Below are 24,027 nucleotides of genomic sequence, written 5' to 3'. Positions count from 1 at the left end.
GTGGAAGCGGGTGTCGTCGGCCGTGACGCCTCGCAGGGCGAACAGGGACTCCGCCTGCGCGAACCAAACCGCCGCGTGAGCCTCCCAGAAGGTAGGCAGTTTAAGGGCGACTGCCGTGTCCATGTCGATAGGTCACCAATGAAGGAGCTGGGGCTCCCACGTCGATCGGAAGAATGGACGCGACAAAAAGCTAGAATTCATCCGAGTTGCTTTAATGAAATCAAACACTCAGGCACTCTGAAAACCCGTTTATCGGGCAGCAATATATATCGATTAACCCAGGGGGTTTGCCCAGGCCCGGCGCCAGGGGGCGTGGCCCAGCGTCCTGGCTGCGGCCTGGCAAGTTGAGGGCGAGCCTGCCCGGGCATGCCCGGGCATGCCCGGGCGTCCCGACCGAGGCCTGGCAAGTTGAGCGCGGGCCTGCCCGGGCGTCCTGGACGAGCCCGGCATGGTGATCGCTCCGCGTCCTTGATAGGTGCAAGGCGATTGTGAAAACCCAGCGGCAGCCGCTACAACGTGTTAAATAAGGTGGTGTAATCGACTCTGTGTCAATGGCGGTGAATTCCGTAATTCATTTATTTATATGGCTTTTACAATATTTATTTTATTTAAATTCACATACATTTGAACACTGTATAACACAAATCACCTTCTTGTCTCTTCGAAGAATCTCCAGTTTTAGCGTTCTTGTAGATGTTACCTGGACATGTTAATTAGGGTGGTGTATAAGATTGCTTCAATATAGCACTAAACTCCCGAATTTTTTAAACGATCTTTAAAATCATTATTGTATTTAAATTTAAGTATTTCTTGAACATTGCACACTTAGGGTGCGTGGCGTATATAGAGCCTCGCGGTTCTGAAAGCGCCATTAAACCGTAAAAAAGAAGAAGAAGAACATTGCACAGGGTAGCATGTTCTATGATCTCTCGAGTTTGTTGTTGTCTTTCTCAGGCATGTTTCAGGTTCTACCATGGTGGTATTTCATAGTTAGGGCAGTAATTGGGAATTTGTTCAGGATGCTGGAGATAGCTCGCCGACTCTTCGCGAAGGACACCGGGGGATCTTTAATATCCAGCAACTAATGCCTGCAGACGGGACAATCAGTTTAACGCGCATCCGAGGGACGGCGCACGCATTGATGAATCACCCTGCCTGACTCAGTCGGGATTGGAACCCAGGCTGGACAGCTTGGAGACGACACGTACACTAGGCACACAAAGGCCTACCCATTTTGAGTCATAACTGGTGTCTTAATTGCTTAACATCTCATTTTAAAAAGAATGACGTAATCCATAATGCCTACAAAGCACAAAAGTGGTAGTTTGTAGTTGGATCCTATTTTGTTGAGAATCAAACCCCAGACGAGATGACTATTTTCGAGCTACCCAGCCAGAATACAATTTACACATAACACAACTTCCTTTAACTTGGCTTTTTATTCTCATTATTTATTAACAACAGTAATACAGTGCAGCATTAGACATTCAGGAATGAAACACGTGAGTTTCATGTACAAACTTCGTGTAATATTTCAAACAAATGTGCTGAAACGTCATGAAAACACCGATTATACAGTATAGTAAATGCAGAGTGATTGATCATCTTATTTATTTACTAGCATAAGTACCCAGTGTTGCTGGGCAACGCAGAGTTGCCTTGTGTTGGGAATATGAAGAGAGGGGGGGCGGAAGGGGGAGAGGGGATAGCGGATGAGCGAGGGGGAGGGGACGGTGGGGGAAGGGAGGAGATGGGAAAGGAGAGTGGAGAGAAACAGGAGGGAGGAGGAATGGAAGGGGGGGGGGGGAAGGAAGGGGATGGAAAAGGAAGGAAAGAGGAGAGGGAGAAGAAGGGAGTGGGAGGGGGAAGGATAGGGTAATGGGGAGAGGAGGGGGAAAAGGGGGAAGGGGTCAGGGGATGGGGAGGAGAGAGGAATGGGAAGAAGAAGAGGGAAGGGGGTTGAGGGTGGGAGCAGAAGGGGTGAGGGAGTGATAGTGGAGGGGGGAGGATAGGGTAATGGGGAGAGGAGGAGGAAAGGGGGGAAGGGGCAAGGGGATGGGAGGAGAGAGGAATTGGGAGGAGAAGAGGAAAGGGGGTTGAGAGTGGGAGGGGAAGGGGTGAGGGAGTGATAGTGGAGGGGGAAGGATAGGGTAATGGGGAGAGGAGGGGGAAAAGTGGGAAGGGGTCAGGGGATGGGGAGGAGAGAGGAATGGGAAGAAGAGGGAAGGGGGTTGAGGGTGGGAGCAGAAGGGGTGAGGGAGTGATAGTGGAGGGGGGAGGATAGGGTAATGGGGAGAGGAGGAGGAAAGGGGGGAAGGGGCAAGGGGATGGGAGGAGAGAGGAATTGGGAGGAGAAGAGGAAAGGGGGTTGAGAGTGGGAGGGGAAGGGGTGAGGCAGTGATAGTGGAGGGGGGAGGATAGGGTAATGGGGAGAGGAGGAGGAAAGGGGGGAAGGGGCAAGGGGATGGGGAGGAGAGAGGAATGGGGAGGAGAAGAGGAAAGGGGGTTGAGAGTGGGAGGGGCAGGGGTGAGGGAGTGATGGGGAGGGGGCAGGTGGAGTGTAGAGGAGGAAGAAGGGAGGAGGACAGAAGGGGGCATTTTATTTATATATTTCATGACACCTTCATCGTTTCAAATGTAGATGTAGTCACTGCTTAGAATTAGATGATGCATACGCGACATTGGTGAAAGTAGAGACTGTTCCTTTATAAATTGGATTCGTTTCCTGGAAAAGAGAAAAATTTCTTTCAATAATAACTTTGTGAACCTGTCGGTCTATTATTCATATTTTTTCACTCTTGTACATTTTACTGGTACTTCATTTTAGAGACCAGAAAGCATTGCTGGAGTCGTCGATTTTGCAATTAGTTTTGTTCATTCATTTCCGATTCAGCATGTGCTGCTGGTTGCATCATTGCTGGGAGTGTGCCGCTGCTGCAGAGCCCCCTGTAGGTTGGAGTAATTTGTTCATGGTGCCGACGAGCAACGATTGCTCGATTACTCTTCTATAAGGACACCGCGGGGTCTTCAACGTCCACCAACTAATGCCAGTTTAACGTCCATCCGAGGGACGGCACACATATTGATGAATGACCCTGCCCGGGAAACACCGGGATGGCAGTTTATAGCTGAGTCGGGGTTCAAACCCAGGCTAGACAGCTTAGAGGTGAGTGTGCTACCTGTAGCCCATCCTGTCAGCCCCATCACAGATCATTACCATACGGTAACTTTCCAGCTTCTCGGACAGTGACTTCACTTAATAACTTATGCATGACTTATGGAAATGTGACATAGTTTGATGAGGTTCCATTGGACCGTTGCAAGTTACTATTACCCAATGTGTGACGCACCAGCATCTCTGCTAAAATGTAAATAGGTTTCCGGTGCAAAGAGCAGATAGCAGGTTGAACTTTTACAAACAGTTTCCTCAAAAGACGACTTGGAATTCACGTAACACTTGAACCGATGCATCCGCCATCTTACTTAATGGGGGTTCAAAATGACCGAAGATCAAGATATTTCCAACAGTCTACGCTTTTATGATCCCAAAAGATTAGGCCTGAGTTTACTGCCAGAGTCCAACTTTCCTGTATGAGTTCCAATATAGGGATTACCACCATGAATTATTTGGAATATTCCTGGTCTATAACAGCTGCAACTGCCCCTTGAGTTTCCTGTGTTACTGACTCTCGAAAATGGATATCGGATTAGATGATACTTGACATCTCTCTTCGAGGGGCTCTGCATGCGAAGAGAGGTGCCACATTGCATGCGAAGAGAGGTGCCACATTGCATGCGAAGAGAGGTGCCACATTGCATGCGAAGAGAGGTGCCACATTGCATGCGAAGAGAGGTGCCACATTGCATGCGAAGAGAGGTGCCACATTGCATGCGAAGGGAGGTGCCACATTGCATGCGAAGAGAGGTGCCACATTGCATGCGAAGGGAGGTGCCATATTGCATGTGAAGAGAGGTGCCACATTGCATGCGAAGGGAGGTGCCACATTGCATGCGAAGAGAGGTGCCACACTGCATGCGAAGAGAGGTTCCACATTGCATGCGAAGAGAGGTGCCACACTGCATGCAAAGAGAGGTGCCACATTGCATGCGAAGAGAGGTGCCACACTGCATGCGAAGAGAGGTGCCACATTGCATGCGAAGAGAGGTGCCACATTGCATGCGAAGGGAGGTGCCATATTGCATGTGAAGAGAGGTGCCACATTGCATGCGAAGAGAGGTGCCACACTGCATGCGAAGGGAGGTGCCACATTGCATGCGAAGAGAGGTGCCACATTGCATGCGAAGGGAGGTGCCATATTGCATGTGAAGAGAGGTGCCACATTGCATGCGAAGGGAGGTGCCACATTGCATGCGAAGAGAGGTGCCACACTGCATGCGAAGAGAGGTTCCACATTGCATGCGAAGAGAGGTGCCACACTGCATGCAAAGAGAGGTGCCACATTGCATGCGAAGAGAGGTGCCACACTGCATGCGAAGAGAGGTGCCACACTGCTAACGAAGAGAGGCGCCACATTGCATGCGAAGAGAGGCACCACATTGCATGCGAAGAGAGGTGCCACATTGCATGCAAAGAGAGGTGCCGCATTGCATGCAAAGAGAGGTTCCACATTGCATACGAAGGAAGGTGCCACATTGCATGCGAAGAGAGGTGCCACATTGCATGCAAAGAGAGGTGCCGCATTGCATGCAAAGAGAGGTTCCACATTGCATACGAAGGAAGGTGCCACATTGCATGCGAAGAGAGGTGCCACATTGCATGCGAAGAGAGGCGCCACATTGCATGCGAAGAGAGGTTCCACATTGCATGCGAAGAGGGATTCCACATTGCATGCGAAGAGAGGTGCCACACTGCATGCGAAGAGAGGTGCCACATTGCATGCGGAGAGAGGCGCCACATTGCATGCGGAGAGAGGTGCCACATTGCTTGCGGAGCGAGACGCCACACTGCTAAAACAGCCCCACGGTAAGGACTGTGCAATGGGTGGTTTGCCTTTGCATTCCCAGCAGGAGTAAGGGCAGGATTTTTTTCAAATTTTGTTTCAGGTTGCTGGCGATAACGATAATTCAAGAAAAACACCGAGGGATCTTAACGTCCACCGACTAATGCCACAACGGCACACGGTACACCTGACTTAACATCAATTTGACGGAAGATGTAGTTTGTGATGGACGCTCTGACCAAGAAGGAGCTACCAGAGAGTTTACTATCGATCTATTCTCCATTTGCGATTAGATTCTGGGTCTTTGAAGGCCATTGCGATCCAGGAGGAGGCTACAAGGCACTACGAGATCTTTGGAGTGGAGCTCAGTAGGCCCAATTAGTATTTGTCAAATGGCAACACATTTCGCCAAAAGACGAAGGTGAGAGCCATCAATTAAATAAATAAATAAACGTAATTAAACCATCACCTGGACCTAGTTTCAGGTGTAGTACTGGTTGTACTGGTATTGCATGGTACCAAAATGGTCGTTATTGTCCACACTGTCACTACCCGATTGAATCGGCTTACGAGGTGCAGCCTCCACAGGTTTCCACGGTAAGGTATTGTCACCAGACTGTGCTAATTGAAACTTTTAATAACTGGTACCGTGTTTCCTGCTTCATGCATGTGCTGAATATCAAAATGGCGGCAAATGAGATTACAAATAGGCGTGTGCTTGTGTGTGGGTGTCAGTGTGTGTGACTAACCGCTTCCCAGCAGGCTTTTCCTTGCTCCTGTATGAAGCGTGCAACTTCACGTCGATCATGCAGAGAGACCAGCAACTTCCAGATGAGAAGCGCCAGTAGGCCGAGGCCTAACACTGTTGAAGCTACAGCTAGTACAACTGGAAGCACCTTTTGTCCTTGGGTGCACTCTAAAACACATGGGGAAGAGAAATAAAGCACCAAGGCCAGTTAAGAGGTTTATTGCTGCAAAATATATTTTATAGGACGATGATTAAAGATTTCACAGCCATCTTCCCTGAAGGGTGCGACCATTAAATGCGGGGTTTTTGTTGGTGTCTTGACTTACTGGACGTTTTCAGTCAGGATCGAATCGATCGGGGATTGCATCCAAAGGTGGATGTCCTGTAGAAGGATGTATCACTTATCTATAAGCTATATGTCAGCAGCTAATAGTATGACTAATACTAAATTGTCCATAATGAATCCCTCCTGCTTTGGGGGAAGCTTAGCCCAAGTCGATCACGAACCGGCAGACCAGGCCTGGCGTTCGACTGGAGTTGATTTGGGCAAGATTTTGCAATTGTTCTAGGGTGCAAAATTATAACTCATCTACTATTTGAAAATGACCTGTGGGATCTTTAAACGTCTATCAACCAAATGCTAGCATTTGGGACACCCAGATTAATGCCCATCTTAGGGAGGGTGCACCCTGTCATATTTTTGTCATCACTTTGAACATCCTGTCTGGGAAACATCAGGTAACAGTCGATTGTCGGGTCGGGAATCAAACCCAAACCCAGACCTCTCAAAGGTAAGATGCACAAGTCAGGAGACGACGATGGTTCACGAGCGAGCGGTATTCAATGACCAAGGACGGACTATAACCGAAACAGGCCCGGACAGGCCAGGCCCAGAAATGTCAAAACGAAGGTTACTGACCTTGAAATGAGATAGGAAATAATGTATAATCAGTTATGAGGTTCGTTAGCTACACAATACCGAAAATTCGGTGAAAAATGAAATGAAAATAAATAAATAAATAAATAAAAAGAAAAAAAAAAGAAAAGATAATCGAGCTCCGTGGGGCTAGACACATGACATTGGCCGAACCAAATATCGAAACCCTTGTCAGATTCCACCAAACCCCTCGGAGAAGATGTAGCTTGAACTCGATTACCCCTTAAAAAGACATCTTTTTCGGGCGTGGCTCCGCCCACAATGGGCGCAATACGCCCACTCTAGGTAGGACACAACTAGAACATGATAGCAACCTCCCACCCAAGTTTCATCAAGATTGGATGATATCATCGGGTAGTTATGCTGCGGACAGAGAGACACACAGACACACACACAGACAGACACACACACATGACGAATATAGTGGTCACTTGATAACTCGTGAACCAATTATTTATTTACCTTCCTCGTCAAACCCATAAGCTCTCTCTCATGTTGACAATGTAAAATATTGCTGCCGTTATGGGTGACCCCAGGGTGACAAAAACTCACCATATAAGGAATCCTTAGTTAGATCTTTCAAAATAAATTGTATCTAGGTAGGTTACATTTCCCCTCATAATAGGGTCAGGGAAAAAGTGTGGTCTCCAGTAGGTTCTATCCCCTTTGTTTTTCTCCACTTTCTTGAAATCCCCTTCTTCTTCAATCCCTTCCATTCCAACCGATCATCAATCCATGTCAATCCTTTGTCACATCCCTCTTAAACCTCTCCTCCCATGCACCTTCCCACAGTGCACACCATGCACATGACACACCATACCTCACAGTACACACATTATGTTACAAAACACTCTCAATCAAAACCGTTTGCAAGGCTATTCCTGCATTGGGTGCGTAACCTACACTGTGCCACTGCAGCGCCACCAACACCGACCCTCTGAGCATCTATAGGAGATTCCACATGTGAGCACCAGCTGCATGACCAACTCTCCGAGCAACTATGAGACGCACACACCAATGAAGAAGTGACACACGGGGGTCAAAGCGTGCTGCCATGACCCTCGCTCCCCGAAACCATGCCTCACCCGGGCCCGATAAAAGAGAAAGAACTCCAGAGATTACGGCTTACTTACACCCAGGGAACCAAATAGAGACCAGAATTGTCTGCCTGCCTGCTTGATTTGAGGGACAGGGTGGGATGAGTTGGGTTGAAACGAGGCTCCAAGAACGAGCAGTGGCACGAGTTCCTTGAGACGCAGTGGCCTACATACATACTGACCTACACTATCTTTCCTTTCTGTTTCTACCTTCTAATTCGTCTACTTGCGACATACAAAAGAGCTCTCCAAGAGCTATACAGAGCTATCAAAGATTACCCTTTGGACCTGTCTGGGTGAGGAACTGACACACATATCACATTATTCCTCTAGCACTTACACTGCATACGCCACACTTCTCCCGACACACTGCACACACACCAACCTCATTCCCTTTCTTCTTCCCCCTCCCTTCCCTCCACTTTAGAAACAACGTGAGCCCACTGGATCGCGTCGTGTGAGCGAGAAGCCGACCCTATGCCTCAATGCTTCTCTCTCTCTCCCTCTCTCTCTCACTTTCTCTCTACTATCCCGGAGTGATTGAGGCGTGCCTGCCTTAATCTCTATAAACTGTTTACAACCTGCTCAATTGTCTGTTTTCCCATTGGTTAGACATAGTGTACATAACAAATAGATGGGTAGTTGTACCCCAGTGATTCGCTGTGCTAGATAGCTGACATACCACTTACGGTTTCGCTCGGCCATACGTAATAAGTTTATAGTGAGGGAAGACGAGAGCATGGTCCCCCATCTGGGAGGGGCTAAGTCATCGGGAAGGTAACACGAGCTTTGGTGCGGGGATCCTTTCAGAGTAGGTCATACAGATGGCTTCCGTGGTTGCTCAGCAACCCGTCGGTGAGCGTTATCTGTGGCTGGTTGAGTAGGGAGTTTGAGCCATCCCCTCGTGAGCCCCGTGCTTCCCCCAAACCCGTACCAATATGTGTCGGTAAAATGCCTGACATACGACATGTCAGCCACATGATGTGTCATATTGTTATGGAATGCAAGCTATTGTCAATTACCTTTGTCTTGCAGAGCAGTAATATTCATGTATCCTCCTGGAGACTCGAATAAAGCAAAATGCATGACACACCCATCGTCATCCTTGTATGTGCACAGTTGCTCAATGCTGGAATCTGATTGGAAGGAAGAGAAAAAAAATAGGTGGGTTCAAATGTGATTGGTCTGTGTGGTCAGATAATATGGTTCTGTTGTGAATATGGCATTTAGAGGCACTGCAATTCTTTTGCCAAAAACCTGCATTGAAGGTTATCTTTATTATCGTATTACCTCCACCACCGAAGATGGATGGAGGTTATGTTTTCACCCCTTTCTGTCAGTTTGGCTGTCTCTTTGTCTGTCTGTGAGCAGGATGTCTCAAACATTTGTGGATGTATTTTGTCGAAATTGGCTGGAGAGGTTGGCTGTGTGACAACGACATAAAATTCTGGTATCCGGATACGAGAATTTTTTTTAATTCCAAGTGATTCTTCACCATTGAAAGATGGGACCAAAAACCATACATCGCATGATATCTCCAAAAGTTGTGGACGAGTTATGCCAATCCTTGGTGGATGAATTGGGTAGATGGCAAGAACAAGCCAATCCGGCCTATCAGTGGGAACCAAACCCTAAGCTGTTCAGCCTACCGAGTGTCGTTCTAGTTTCCTTCTATTTTTGCTAGGATATAATTTTGTACTTATACCTGGTGTTGGCTTAGCGGTTAGGGTGCTGGCTTGGGATCCTAGGATCCTTGGTCCAAATCCCCGTCGATCGCTGAATTAACGCCAGGGGGGTTGACTCAGCCTGTCATCCTTCCGAGGTCGGCAAATTGAGTACCAGCTTGCTGGGATGAATGATCACGGTGTGTACCCTGATTTAGAATAGGCACACCGTATCCCTGCGCATCGTAAGAGGCGACCAAGAGTTGGCGTCAGGAAGGGCATCCGGCCATAAAAACATTGCCTCAAAACAGGGAACCATGATTGTCATGGGGCCCGCAAGGCTAACCCCTGCTTTATGGCCTTAAAACGATCATTCATTCATTCATTCGTAATTTTGTACTTATAGCAATCTTGCTATCCCTTAGCTTTCATCATTTATTTATTTATTTTCAAAATTCTGTCTTACGTTATTGTTTGATGATGATGTTTAAAGGCAGACACACTCAAGGTTTCCTATCTTTTTCTACATGATTGAGGCTGACAGAAGAGAAAGGCGATGGAAGGTACTAATTGTGAGGCAATAGGGCAACATTTGGAGACAATCGGGAAGGGAATTAACCAACAGGAAAAGATAGAGAGAGAGATTCGAGGATGGGCCTTTGTGTTGTGTTGCTGAAGCTGCAGCCCAGAGGAGAAACCAGTACTCCATGGAGCTACAGACATCGAACTGTGAGTGGACTGCATTCTGTGAACTCTTTTCGTAGCTTGTAGACTGAGTAGCTCTGATTTTTCAACAAAATATTTGAAACAACAGAGGATATAACTAGTCAGTGACTGGCTTTGGAGACCAGTTTTGCTTTACGTAAGACAAGGAGAAGACATGGCTGATTGTGAGGTCTGGAATTTCAAAAGACTGAACCTTTTCCATTTGCTAACAATGGTAGTACAGGACATAAGTGGGTTCATTTGACGATCCTTCCTGAGTGATAGGATGAGACTGCAAAGCTTTCTGGGATTGAATGACATGCTCTATTTTTCAGACTCGAGTCGAATCATTTCCAGATCAGCAGAGAGCTGCTCTCTCCCAATCAGTAGGAAGGGGGTACTGCACGACAATGTGGAGTCATCTGTGAAAAGGAAGAGAGGTTTTCCAGAATGGCAGAGAGACCGTTTATGTAGCTGTGGAACAAGACTGGGCCCAAGACATTGCTTTTGGGGCACTGTCTCCAATGGGAAAGGAGAGATTTTGGCCTTGCAGTCAATGTGGATGTGCTTTGATTTGCCAAGATTCGCATGATCTTATACTTTGATATTCGGGTTAAAGTGTATGTGTTGAGCTTAATGCCAATGTTGATATCCCTTATATACAAAATAGGCTTTTATAAAAGAGAAACAGAAAGTGTATTCTATATAAGAACATAACTGCCAAGTTTAATGCTTGCTTCCCAATGTGAACGGTTTTTGTGTTAGCCGCCCAGCTATAAGTCCTCATTCATTGTATGTTCTAGCTCCTCCATGAGCCTCGACCTTGCATACAAAACAAAAGTACATTTATGGCAACTACATGGACACCCGCACAGTGATTCATTCTCCACACATTATACAAGCCACCAATTATTGTTTTAACACAAAATTAAGGCATTTTGAGTAAACATATGTGACGATGCACTGTGCAGTATGGCGGAGCAGGGAAATGTGCTCAATCAAGATGAAACATCCCTATGAAAAATAATGCATTGGGTTTCCACTAATGTTTTTCATGTGAACATTTTTCAATCAATTTCTCATGGCTAATCCAACTTTGACAGCAGCTATTCATTTGACGTTGATGAAAAGATGAAGAGAACTGCATCTCACCAATGTTTTCCACCACGGTTATTGTTTCCGAACACCTCATCTCGCATTTTTGGCCACTTGCTAGTGGTCCGGTGTTAAACAACTTGCACTCCACACAATCCCTTCATGGAACAAACAAAATATGTTGAGTAAAAACTTTTAAATATATGCACAAAGCAATGTCATGTTGAATTAATTTTCTAATTAATTAAAGCAACCTAAAGGTTCATTCTCCTCCCTCCAGGTCTTTAAAACAGCTGTCCACCACCATCTCTTATCTTCCCCCATCCAAAACCTTGATCTTTTCTACCCCCGTTAATTCACCCCAGATCCACTTTTTTGAAATACCGACTTCTTTCCTGGAAGTCCTAGCAGTGTCCACGTGTTTTTTACACTCCCACCCTACCCTTTCCCATTCCTCCTCCCCCCCAAGCCCTCTCCCTCCCACAGATCTCCCGATGTCCCTGCTCTCCATTTGTTCTCCCGCTCCCTTTATCATATGTTTTATGTGTCAGTTTGTCTTTTTTGTGATCAATGTTAGCTCTTACACGAGCTTCGACCTTGTAAACAAAAAATATATATATATTGTAAAAACATCCAGGAAAATTCAATGCTCAGAATTGTGTGTGCATCACCCAATGGGTGAACAGAATGTCCTATGCACTGTCTCCGCCCACGGATGGATCGCACCAGCATCAATGATAGGGTTAGGGTTAACACCAAATCTTAACACCAATATTACCTGAAACTAAAAATCCTACAAGTATATATTAACAACAAAGGCAGAAGTGATGAATCTGTAACACTCCCCACCTTCAAGGAAGAAAGTTTGAACATGGTGAAAACTTTCTTTCCATACAAAAAGTATCTTTAACAACCAAAAGTAATTCTCACACCCAACAACTACAAATCAAAACTATGGCTGATCAAATCCCATAAGCCTAATTTTTGTCCAAACAACGCACAGGAATCCTCAAGGTTAATTCACTCTGGATAAAGCATCGGCAAATACATTGTCTCTGCCCTTTATATGCCTAATTTTCAAGTTGAAGGCTTTAGGAGCTCCATCTTATGTCGGTACCTAGGCCTAGGTCAGAGGGGAGGAGTGATCAAAACGTTACTGATTTGTGATATTATTATGGAAGGCTAGGATAGGCTCGGTTCAAAACTGATGAAGCCCATTAGACAGAAACACTGTTCACGTAATACGTCTTATTTAATGGCTACAATTATTCCCACATAATCTTGTGGGGTTGGACTGGGAAGCTTGGCCCAAGTCTTTCTCAAAGCAGCTGGCTAGGGCTGACATTCGACTAAGGTGAGGGTAGGAATTTGGAATTAGTTCATGATGTCATCGATAGCTCGCCTATTTTCGTGAAGGACACCGTGGGACTTCTAAAATCCACCAACGAACGCTGGCAGACGGGACGCCATGTTTAACGTCCAGGCACACACATTGATGAATCATCCCACCTGGGAAACACCGGGATGACAGTTTACAGCTGGGCCGAGATTCGAACCCAGGCTGGATAGCTTAGAGGCGAGTGTGAATACCTCTACAGGCCATCCAGGAAGCCCTGAACATGTTCATGGTGTGTACACACACACACACACACACACACACCAACAACAACAACAACAACATGCATTTTAAGGCCATTTTCCCTGCTAGAGCGGGGGTTAGCCTTGCGATCCCCATGACAATCTTCTCCATTTTGCCCTATTTTCTGCCTCTCCCCTTGTTAACCCCCTTGCCCGCATTTCTTCTTCCACCATCTTTAGCCAAGTCTTTCTCGGTCTTCCCCGTCCTCTACTTCCTTCTACATTTATTTCCATCACTCTTCTCAACCAGTCACTTTCATCCTTCCTCAACACATGACCAAACCATCTCAACCTGTTTCTTTTCACAGCATCAATCAAAGGCTCTATTCCCATCATCTTTCGCAATTCATCATTTGTCTTCCTCTCTCTCAACGATACTCCACACATCCACCGAACCATTCGCATTTCCACCCTTTCCAGCCTTCGTTGCTGCTCTACGTTCATTACCCATGTCTCGCTCCCATAAATCATAACACTTCTTACACATGCAGCATACACCTTTCCCTTCAGCTTCAACGACACTACCCTCCTCATCAGCACGTCACTCAGTTCCCGAAACTTCTTCCATGCACATCTCACCCAAGCAACCGTTGCCGAGTCTGATCCACCTTCTCCATTCAGCATGTCTCCTAGGTAGCAAAATATTTTCACACCTTCCAGCTTCACGCCGTCTCCACGATCCAACTCAACATTACCTCCATCTGCAGCTCCCTTTGTGCACACCTTACATTTGAATGTAGCTGCCACACTGATTAATGACCCTCTCAGACCACTACATTTTTGATGAACCCACTCAGCGCACATTGTACATTGAATGGAGTTCACTCCGACACCCTTCCTGCACACAGCACACGGCCACTTCCCAGTTCTTTCCACCTCACCACATGCTTTACCACTTACCATCACCTTCGTCTTTCCGATATTCCCCTTCAGACATTTTGTCTCCATACATTCCTTCCACTTGTTCATCTTTTCCTTCAGTCCATCCATACTTTCCGCAATCAACACCAGATCATCTGCATACAAAAACTCCCACGGTAAACCCTCCTTTACGTTCTGAGCCAGCACCTCCATCACAGCTACAAATAGTAGTGGACTTAGAACCGACCCCTGATGTACTCCCACCTTCACCTCAAATTCACCACTGTTCCTGTCCTTCGTCCTTACAGCTGTGCATGCTCTTTTGTACATTGCCATCACTACTCTGATCAACCATTCCTCCACTCCTAACTTCCTCAATGCCCATGTCACTACTTCGCGTGGAACCCTATCGAATGCTTTCTCCAGATCAACAAACCCAAGAAACAACTTCTTCCTCTTCTCCATGTACTTCTCCTGCAACTGCCTTACAATAAAAGGCGCGTCTGTCGTTCCTCTTCCTGGCTTAAATCCAAACTGCATTTCGTCGATCTTCACTTTCTTTCTTATCCTCCTCTCCAACATCCTTTCCAATACCTTCATTCCATGCTCGAATAACTTTATCGCTCGATATGAGCCACAGTCCAGAGGGTCACCTTCCCCCTTGTATAGAGGGACGAGGGTACTCAGTTCCCAACCCACTGGAATGCGGCCTTCTTTCACCACCAGATTACAGATCTCTGTCATTCTCTTCACACCCCAACTTCCTGCTGCCTTCAACATATCTCCCACAACTCCCGTCGGCCCTCCCGCTTTTCTACTCTTCATTGCTTGTATCGCTTCCTCAACTTGCTTCTCAGTTATCTTCTCTGCCGGTCCTAAAACTGGGATACTCTATATGTTGCCATCCCATTCATTCTCTGCATTCAACAGCATTTCCAGTATTTTCAAAACACACACACATATATATATTATATACAGTTACCTTTGTGCAGAGCAGATGTCACTACAGGAAGGGCACTTTTCACAGGTGTTTCCATGCGAACCTTCATCACAAATACAACGTCCACAAACACACTCTCCACGTTTGCTGCACACTGTGCCATCAGCGGTGAGGCAAGCAGTCTCGTTCTGTGAACAATTGCATATCTCGCCAGTCCAGTTGGCATCACACTTGCAGATACCACACTGGCAACTGCCATGACCTGCTCAAAAAAACGGTAAGGTGCAGTACAAGAATGAATACCTGAATACCTGTCCCACTTGTACAATTGGATATCTGTAAGTTAACATTCACACGCCTGGTATCATGAAGCACTGGCATTACCTTTCCAGGGGAAAAGAGAGTGGTGAGAGTTAAAATAAATACTGTTTGGAAACTCATATCGGTGAATGTAAAGAACACAAACTAAATTGCATGAAACATTTGAAGAAAGATTTTCTCAAAAAGAAAAACATTTCACTACAATGTTTTACCTCCAGGGAGGCCTTCACTCGGGACACCTATGTGGCAGATTTTAATGGATTATTTTGAAGGTACAATGTAGTGAAATTGTGCCTAAGTTTGAACCCAGGTGTTATGTGGCTTCTGTCCACTGCGCGTCAGTTATAACAACTCAGACAGACAGCACTACGATCATTCCTGTGACATTTATCGTGTGTAATGTTGTGCATACTTACATGGTGCGTATCATTCCTTTGTTCCAGGCTTGCTTGTGCTAGTTGCAAATTCATTACTGATTCCTATGAATGCTGAATATTGATATGTTGCTTGTTGGTTTTCTTACAGGTATTGCTTGAGATCGATTCAGAATTAAACTCCCAATCTGAGACAATGTTGTAACTCTGGTTTTTACAACAATTAATTCTGAATCCTCTCTTGTCTTGAACGGGAATGCCATGACTCATAAGCTGACACAAGTCCCGATCTTCGGAGCGGATCCACAGGTGCCGGACGTGTCTGCCCAGCTCCAGCCTTGGCTAAGTCTGCTGACAGGCTACCTGGGAGCCCAGGAGGGTCTCATGGATGCAACCAGGCTTGCGGTGCTGAACTCCCGCGTGTCTCATATAGTTTTCACGTACATATCCCAGGGCAGCACGTACGCTGCCGCTGAGGTAGAATTACGACGGATCTACATCAAGACTCGGAGCGTGGTCTATACTCGATACCTGCTCGCGTCTCGGCGACAAGACCCATCGGAGACCATCGACCACTTCGTCCAGGAACTTCGCCGATTAGCGAAGGACTGTACGACAGAAGCACAGACACACGAACAAGTATGTGACGATTTGATGAGGGACGCATTTGTTTTGGGGCTTCACTCTCCTATAATACGACAGAGATTGCTTGAAGAAACGGATCTGACGCTGGAAAAAGCTCATAAATTATCGCTCATGTACCAAGAAGCACAGGCACAATCAGAACCGTACGATCGTCCGTACGTCACTGCGGGTTTAACCGACGCGACACGACCGGAGAGAGCTACTATCGCGGAGCAAATTAATGCTGAACCTCCACCGGAATCGGGGACAACGGACACTCTTGAGGATGCCGGCCCAAGTGTGACAGCCACCGCCGCTGCCGCTCCATCAGCCGGAAGTAACGCTAAGTGCTTTTTCTGCGGGAACCGGAATCGTTTAAGGTCAGTTTGTCCGGCCAGAGAAGCGACGTGTCACTCGTGCTCTCGGAAAGGACATTTTGCAAAGGTTTGTCGCTCGTCACGGGGCCGGCGAACTCGCTCGACTTTGTCTGTGATTCTCTCTCCGCCCAAGAGACAATCGGTGGCCCGCACGGCCTTGATTGGGATCACCTCCCCACATGGGCCCCACGCAGCTCACGCGACCTTGACTAGGATCAACTCGCCGACGAGACTATCGGCCCCTCGCTCGGCTCGAACACCCTTGACAGGGATCATCTCCCCGCGCAAGCTTCACGCGTCTTGAATGCCCTTGATTGGGATCCTTTCATCGCCTGTGCCACGTTCGGTTTCACGATCGATGCTGGCTGGCGTCGGGTCCACGCGCGTGGCTCGAGTGCCCCCTCTGGCTGACTCGACAACTACAGGGCCACCTGGACTGTCCAACGCTGTTATTCCAATTATGATTGAGGGGCAGAACGCAAACGCCTTAATCGACACGGGTTCTACTGATAGCTATGTCGATTTACGACTCGTTCAGAAGCATAGCTGGCCGATTCTCGGGTTAACACGCCGAATTTTTATGGCTTCCCAAGGGCTATGGCTATGCACTCGAGGGGAATGCCGGCTGAAGCTTGTGATTAATGGCCGAATGTTTCCAGATGTGCACTTAATGGTCTTACCAGCGTTATGTGCAGAAGTGTTGCTAGGACACGATTTTCTCCGTCGGCATGGTCGTTTGGAAATGGAATTTGGTGGTGATGATACTCTTGCTGTGTGTGCTCTGGCAGGGATGGAAATTGAACCACTGTCGCTGTTTCCCAATGTGACTCCTGACTGTACACCGGTTGCCGTTAAATCGTGACGCTATTCACAGGCTGACACGCAATTCATTGCTGAGGAGACTGGGCGGCTATTAAAGGAGGGCATAATCGAACCTAGTCGATCGCCTTGGAGAGCCCGAGTTTTGGTGGTTCAGACCGAAACTCACCGCAAACGCATGGTAATCGACTATTCGCAGACGATTAATCGGTTTATGCAATTGGACACCTACCCACTCCTGGGATTGGATTCTCTGGTTCGCCAGGTGGCACAGTACTCGGTATATAGTACTTTAGATCTCCGCAGCGCGTATCATCAGATTCCAATCTCTGAGACAGATCGCATCTACACCGGGTTTGAATCCGGACAGAGGTTGTACCAGTTCACCTGTCTGCCTTTTGGGGTCACAAATGGGGTCCCTGCTTCCAAAGGGCCATGGATGACATCCTTGCTAAGGAGAGCTTAACCGATGTCTTTGTTTACCTGGATAACCTCACGGTATGTGGGTATGATCAAGCTCATCATGATGCTAATCTGAAGCGCTTCCTCGAGGTTGCGCACAAGTACCGCCTGACTATGAACGAGGCTAAATGTCGCTATTCCACTCGAACGATAGATCTCCTGGGGTACACCGTGACCCACGGCACTATCATCCCAGACAAGGAGCGACTGCGACCCTTGCTCGACATAGCCCCGCCACATGATTGTGCTTCTTTGAAGCGTGCTCTCAGGCTTTTTGCTCATTATTCAAAGTGGGTTCAAAAATTTTCTGAGAAGCTTCGTCCACTTGTGGATTGCAAAGAGTTCCCCATGAGTCACGCCGCTAAGGCCGCTTTCCATGGCCTGAAGTCAGACATAGCTGGTGCCGCTGTGTCGTCTATTGATGAAAACAAGTCCTTTGTTTTGGAAAACGATGCGTCGGACCACGCGATAGCTGCCACACTCTCTCAAAGGGGGCGATCTGTAGCCTTCTTTTCAAGGACTCTCCCCTCTGCGGAAAAACGACACTCACTGTTGAAAAGGAGGCGTATGCCATTGTTGAGTCTATCAGGCGCTGGCGGCCATATTTACTTGGCAAATGTTTTGAGATAATTACTGATCAACAAATTGTCGCATTTATGTATGACATGCGCCATGCTCAGCGCATTAAGAATGAGAAAATCACTCGCTGGAGGATTGAATTAGCCGATTATTGCTACACTATCAGGTACCACCCAGGGCGGGATAATCTCGCAGCGGATGCATTATCACGGCCAGCGGTGTGTGCAAGTCTCACCTCCTTTGAGGACTTGGGCGTTCTTCATGACTCATTGTGCCATCCCGGCATGACGCGTTTAGCTCATTATGTGCGCAGTCGCAATTTGCCCTACTCCATTGAGGATATTTGTCAGCTATGTCGCACTTGTTCAGTTTGTGCTGAACTCAAACCTCACTTCTCCAACCCTCGGATGGGTACGCTGGTCCAGGCTACCCGGCCATGGGAGAGATTGGCAATGGACTTCAAAGGGCCTCTGCCGACTTCGTGTCGACCGCCTTGTCCGGGTATACCGGCTTCGGGTAGTTCTCATTATCTTCTCACGATAGTTGACGAGTTCTCCAGATTCCCTTTTGCTTTCCCGTGCGGCAATATGTCCGCTGCAACGGTTATCCGGTGTCTGCAGTTCTTGTTTTCTATGTTTGGGAATCCAGCCTATGTGCACACCGATCAAGGAGCGGTGTTTTTGTCGCAGGATGTGAGAACCTTCTTGCTCCAGCGTAATATAGCTTCTAGCTATACTACTCCGTATAGGCCACAGGCGAACGGACAGGTGGAACGATTTAATGGCATTATATGGAAAGCCATTATTCTGGACCTCAAGTCCCGTGGACTAGGACTGGACCGATGGGCCTGGGTGGTACCCGGGGCGCTAAGCTCGATCAGGACTTTATTGTGCACCGCTACTAATCAAACTCCCCACGACCGTATGTTTCGTTACTCGCGTCGTTCCTGCGGTATCCGTCCTTTGCCGGGCTGGCTTGCTGAGCCCGGACCGGCTTTCCTCAAACGCGTGGTTCGTTCAAGTAAATATGACCTGCTCGTTGACAAGGTTCATATCCTCCAAGCCAACCCTGAGCATGCTCGAGTGCTGCTGCCAAATGGACGTGAGTCTACAGTCTCGGTGTGTCATCTTGCCCCATAAGGGGATGCTGTTGGGCCGGACTTTGGCCCGGTTAATCCGTCGATGGGGAGTCAACCCCACCACCACACGTGCCCGATCCGGATGGCCTTGTGGAGCCACCGCCGTCACCCGAGTTAGGCGGTTATTCTGACGCGGGGGAATTCGGCCTCGTGGTTGAAGCTCCTGATGCCTATCAGACGCGCGCCGGAAGATAAATTTGCCGCCCCGATCACTATGGCTGGGACTGACATGGACTGCTGCTAACTGATGTTTCTATGCTGCTATGGCTTGCTAGCTTGGTTTCCACCACTAGGGGTAGTGTAGTTTTAACGCCAGGGAGAATGCAGTGAAATTGTGCCTAAGTTTGAACCCAGGTGTTATGCGGCTTCTGTCCACTGCGCGGCAGTTATAAGAACTCAGACAGACAGCGCCATGATCATTCCTGTGACATTTATCGTGTGTAATGTTGTGCACACTTAGCTGGTGCGTATCATTCCTTTGTTCCAGGCTTGCTTGTGCTAGTTGCAAATTCATTACTGATTCCTATGAATGCTGAATATTGATATGTTGCTTGTTGGATTTCTTACATGTATTGCTAGAGATCGATTCAGAATTAAACTCACAATCTGAGACAATGTTGTAACTCTGGTTTTTACAACATACATACCGCCCTTCGCTACTACCGATCAACGGTTTGGCGAGTGCCCTCCCTCCATATGTGGTACTACTGTACCAATGATAACAACATGATAACAAAATTCAATGTCATCTTCAGCTTGCTTGAGTCAAGGGACACCTGTTCCTGGCAGATCTCCCTCCCAACCCACCCACCATCACTTTGGCTTGGCTGTCAATCTCAACGTACCTGGGTCGACACCCCCCCAAACATCCGGACAGAAATCCTGAATTCCACCCTGTGCACAGAAATTGATCCCTGCAACTAACATGTTACATAATTTCTTTTGCAACATCCAATAATATGGAGAGCGGAGGAACAATGTTTCTGGAGAGTGGGATTGGTTGTCGGCAGAGTTTGCGTTTTTGCATCTTAAATGCTGTGTTGTGTACATGCAGGCCAATCGGTGTCAGACAGACTTGTACATTGTTGGCATGCACAAGGCCATTTCCTTTTTTAAAATTGATATACGTGGGAAAATTACACACCCAGACCAGAAATGGAACCCAGGTCCTCTGGAAAACCATACCAGTGCTCTGCCATCTGAGCTATCTGGGCGACCCTGACCCAGCATGCAATTTCACCAAACATATGATTGCCACTCTTTTTTCCATCAATGCTTCCGGGGCACTCGCTTCCAACCATAGGAGCACCAACGGCCTGATCACGAGAGGGTTTTCCTCCAATGGGGGAGGGTCTTCCTCCGAGAGGATCTTCCTACTTTTTTTCTGAGAAATTTGATTTCCTGCAGAGAAGGCCTTCATCCACAGCTTGATGGAGAACTGCTGCCCCATCTGGACTGGAGCCCATGCCTCAAACCTTGCTCAGCTTCACACAGCTGAACACCATGAAAACCAAGGCCTTCAAGATCATTGGAATCTCCTGTAATGAACCTGAGTCAATGGGTCTATCACTTTCCCATTGCAGACAGGTCAGTGGTCTCTGTCTTCTACCACCTCCTTTCTGGTCTCTGCTCTTTCCATGCATTGTTCCCACCCCATTTTTCTGCAGGGCGCATGTGATCCACCATAAAACCCCGACTGGAGAAACTCTAAAAATCAAGAATCACTGCTCACCTTCACTCATTTGTTCCTCTTTTTCCCCCACCTGTAGAACAAACTTCCACATCCTCTTCAATCTCATTCTTCCCTCCAGGTCTTCAAGACAGTTGGTCACCATGATCACCAAATCCTGATCTTTTCTACTGCTTCCCCCATGAACCCATCCCATAGTCAAGCCCACCTATTTCCAAGTTTCCATTTTTTCCTACCTGAGAGTTTTTAAAATATATATTTTTGTATACAAGGTCGAGGCTCGTGTAGGAGCTAACATTAATCACAAAAAAACAAAAACAAACGGGCACATAAAACATATAATAAAGGGAGCAGGAGACAAGTTGGGGAGGGAGAGGGAAGCACACAAGTACAACATTAGAGAACAGGGACATCGGGAGATATTTCAAAAGGAGTTTGTTTCTGTACCCACCTCGTCCACCCCATGTGTCCTTCCTTACCCCTCATTCTTCCCCACATCTCTTGTCCAAATATCCTCCTATTTTGTCCCTCAACTCTGCTGTTAGTATTTCCCCCCCAATCTCTGTTCTGTTACGTCCTGATCCGTTCTATGTTCTAGCTCCTTCACGAGCCTCGACTTTATATACCAAAAAAAATTACTTAGGTAAATTAGTCAATGACAAACTACAATGACATCACTCCAATAATAACATAACATTTTCTAAATTTCATCTTACATTGTTTGATCTGCAGTTCTTGTTCAACCATAATAAAGAGTTTTACTGAATTTCTGGCTGAATACTAGCTTTTTGACAATGTACACAAAGTAAAGAAAATCCTCATTTGCAATATTGAATTGAAATTTGTTTATCAAAATTGCATTGTCCACCAAAACCTCATTACTGTTGTCTCTGTCTTAACAATAGAACCCTCAAATTAGAATGTGCTTATCCCACCTGAGCAGATTTTTCCCTGGAAGTTGTCGCAAGAGAAATCATCACACTCGCAAAACTGCCCATTGAAGTTTCCGTATTCGGAAGTGTGGCAAACGCAGGTGCCACAAATGCAATGGCCACGTCCGCTACACACGGGGCTGCCTTCGGCCTCACGGCAAGCGTCACGTCCTCCAAACAATGCGGATTTTTGTGGACATTCGCATGTTGGGCCGATGTGGCTGGGGTTGCACCTGCCATTCGATGCACACATGGGTGGAAAAGTTGATGTGACCCCACGCATTGAAAACAAGGGAGATAGATAAGGTTGCACCTGGATTTTCAATCATGTACTACTATCATGGGAGCATGGGGGGAGGGGGGCTAATCTCAATATTCGGCTGAGCAATTAGCTCGATCATGATGTTTAGATACAAAGCTCAACTTTCTTACATGTTGTTGATTTATCCATTGTTGACTGATGTGTTTGTAATCTGTATGCTATAGCATACTGTATACTGATGTCCCATAATGTTCTTCCTTATGTTCTGCATGTCATTTACGTTCGAGCTCCACCATGATCTTTCAATCTGTGAACACCAAGAAAGAATAAACATGTACAAGGTGGAGTTGCTCTGACCTGCACACCCCACATTCGAGTGTCCCAGCATTGTTGCATTCAGAGCTGTTGTCTTGGGCTTCAGCCAGACACAAACACCCACAGTCCACTCTGATTGAGATGTGCAAAGCCTCTGTCATGCCCAGTGGCTTTATCATGAAGCTTCTGTTCCTGCCATGTTCTGCACATCCTTTTGCTTCAACCTCCACCTCAAAGCTTACCTGAAAAAAACATTCATGATTTCTCTTTTAATCAGATGTCAAGCCTCATAAAAATCCAAGCAGCTCATGGGGAATGGGACGTTAACATTCCAATAAAGTCACATCATTGTATAAACAACACAACATGTTTTATACTCGTCTCCTCCTTGATTTAAAATAATTGAATGGCTTCTGGCATTTGTGGAACTGCCTTTTAGAGGCTGTTCAATCCCACTCTTTCTTCAAGAGCTTAAAAAAGGCTTTTTCACCATATAAAACACAATATCAGTTTGTGTGTTTGTACAGATGTCTGCCCCCCTTCATAAGGACGATTTGAGTGGTTTAAAATGTCAATCTTTTAACACAAATGTGTGTTCACTACGGTCTATTTTTGAAGATAAAACAAACTCGAAAAACATTTTCCATAAAAGAGTAATTATGACTCTTCTATTGGAATTGTAGACGGTGGCTAGAAAACTGAGCCTCAAGGGCGGTGTACATTAGTGTTTTTTTAAAATAACAATAAATACAAGGCAATGCACGCAGAGTAAACGGAGTGTTCATTTACGTCCGTAGGATGTCTAATAAATAAATATATATATATATATATACAAGCACACCTGATACTAGGCCGAGGCTTTAGAGTTTAGACTTTGGCATGCTCACGAGACTGTACCATCAAATAAACTGTACCAACCCGTCATTTTTGATGGGCTTTTATACTAGTTACATAATAATCCACCCATCCCTTCCCTCTTTCCCCTTCCCTGTTAACAGCACCTCCTCCCCCATCTCGAATTCTATGGACATGCAACATCCAAGATATTTGCTCCAATTTGACAGATTTCTCAACCAAGCTGCCACAACAGAATTCTTCCTTCCACGGGATTTCCCTCGGTGTCTCTCACTGGGTACAGTATTGTCCTTTCCTGTTTGACAGCCTGGTTCCGGTAGTGGAGATGTAGTTTGTGTGAAGAACTCCATTTCCCACTGTCTGGCATGTACTACCCTGCACCCTCCTAACCCCCATTGGTACACTTGCGCTTGTCGGTGTGCTGTACCATCTTCTGCCAAAAACCCCTACCCACATATTTTCTATCTCCATTGACCCTAACTAAGTAACCAAACCCAATTCCTTTCAGGTTCCTGTTTCTGCTTTCAGACCCATGATCGTTATTAATCCTTCCTAACTCAATCATTTTACTTGCCAGTTTCAGCTTCCTCTAGCTCCTCTTTTTCTGTTCCTTGTTTCCCTTTCTTGTCCCAT

General features: G+C 46.7%; 1 protein-coding gene across 2 annotated transcripts in view; it reads right to left on the bottom strand.

Annotated features, from left to right (window-relative positions):
- Nucleotides 1-1,420: 1,420 nt before the first annotated feature.
- Nucleotides 1,421-24,027, bottom strand: part of LOC137431462 (integrin beta-5) — a 96,259-nt gene continuing 73,652 nt past the window's right edge. For both annotated transcript variants that reach the window (XM_068122806.2, XM_068122807.2), the window contains 7 exons: nucleotides 22,582-22,781; nucleotides 21,966-22,195; nucleotides 14,689-14,908; nucleotides 11,265-11,365; nucleotides 8,766-8,879; nucleotides 5,711-5,877; nucleotides 1,421-2,725 (listed from right to left, as the gene is read on the bottom strand). In XM_068122806.2, the coding sequence (XP_067978907.2) occupies nucleotides 2,648-2,725; nucleotides 5,711-5,877; nucleotides 8,766-8,879; nucleotides 11,265-11,365; nucleotides 14,689-14,908; nucleotides 21,966-22,195; nucleotides 22,582-22,781 (1,110 nt within the window). In that variant the 3' untranslated portion in view covers nucleotides 1,421-2,647. The remainder of the gene's footprint in view (nucleotides 2,726-5,710; nucleotides 5,878-8,765; nucleotides 8,880-11,264; nucleotides 11,366-14,688; nucleotides 14,909-21,965; nucleotides 22,196-22,581; nucleotides 22,782-24,027) is intronic.

Source organism: Myxine glutinosa, chromosome 7 (assembly GCF_964187855.1).
Source record: "Myxine glutinosa chromosome 7, kmMyxGlut1.1, whole genome shotgun sequence".
Lineage (NCBI taxonomy): Eukaryota > Metazoa > Chordata > Myxini > Myxiniformes > Myxinidae > Myxine > Myxine glutinosa.
Note: the sequence above shows the minus strand (reverse complement) of the source record. Positions and strands in the feature narration are given on the sequence as shown.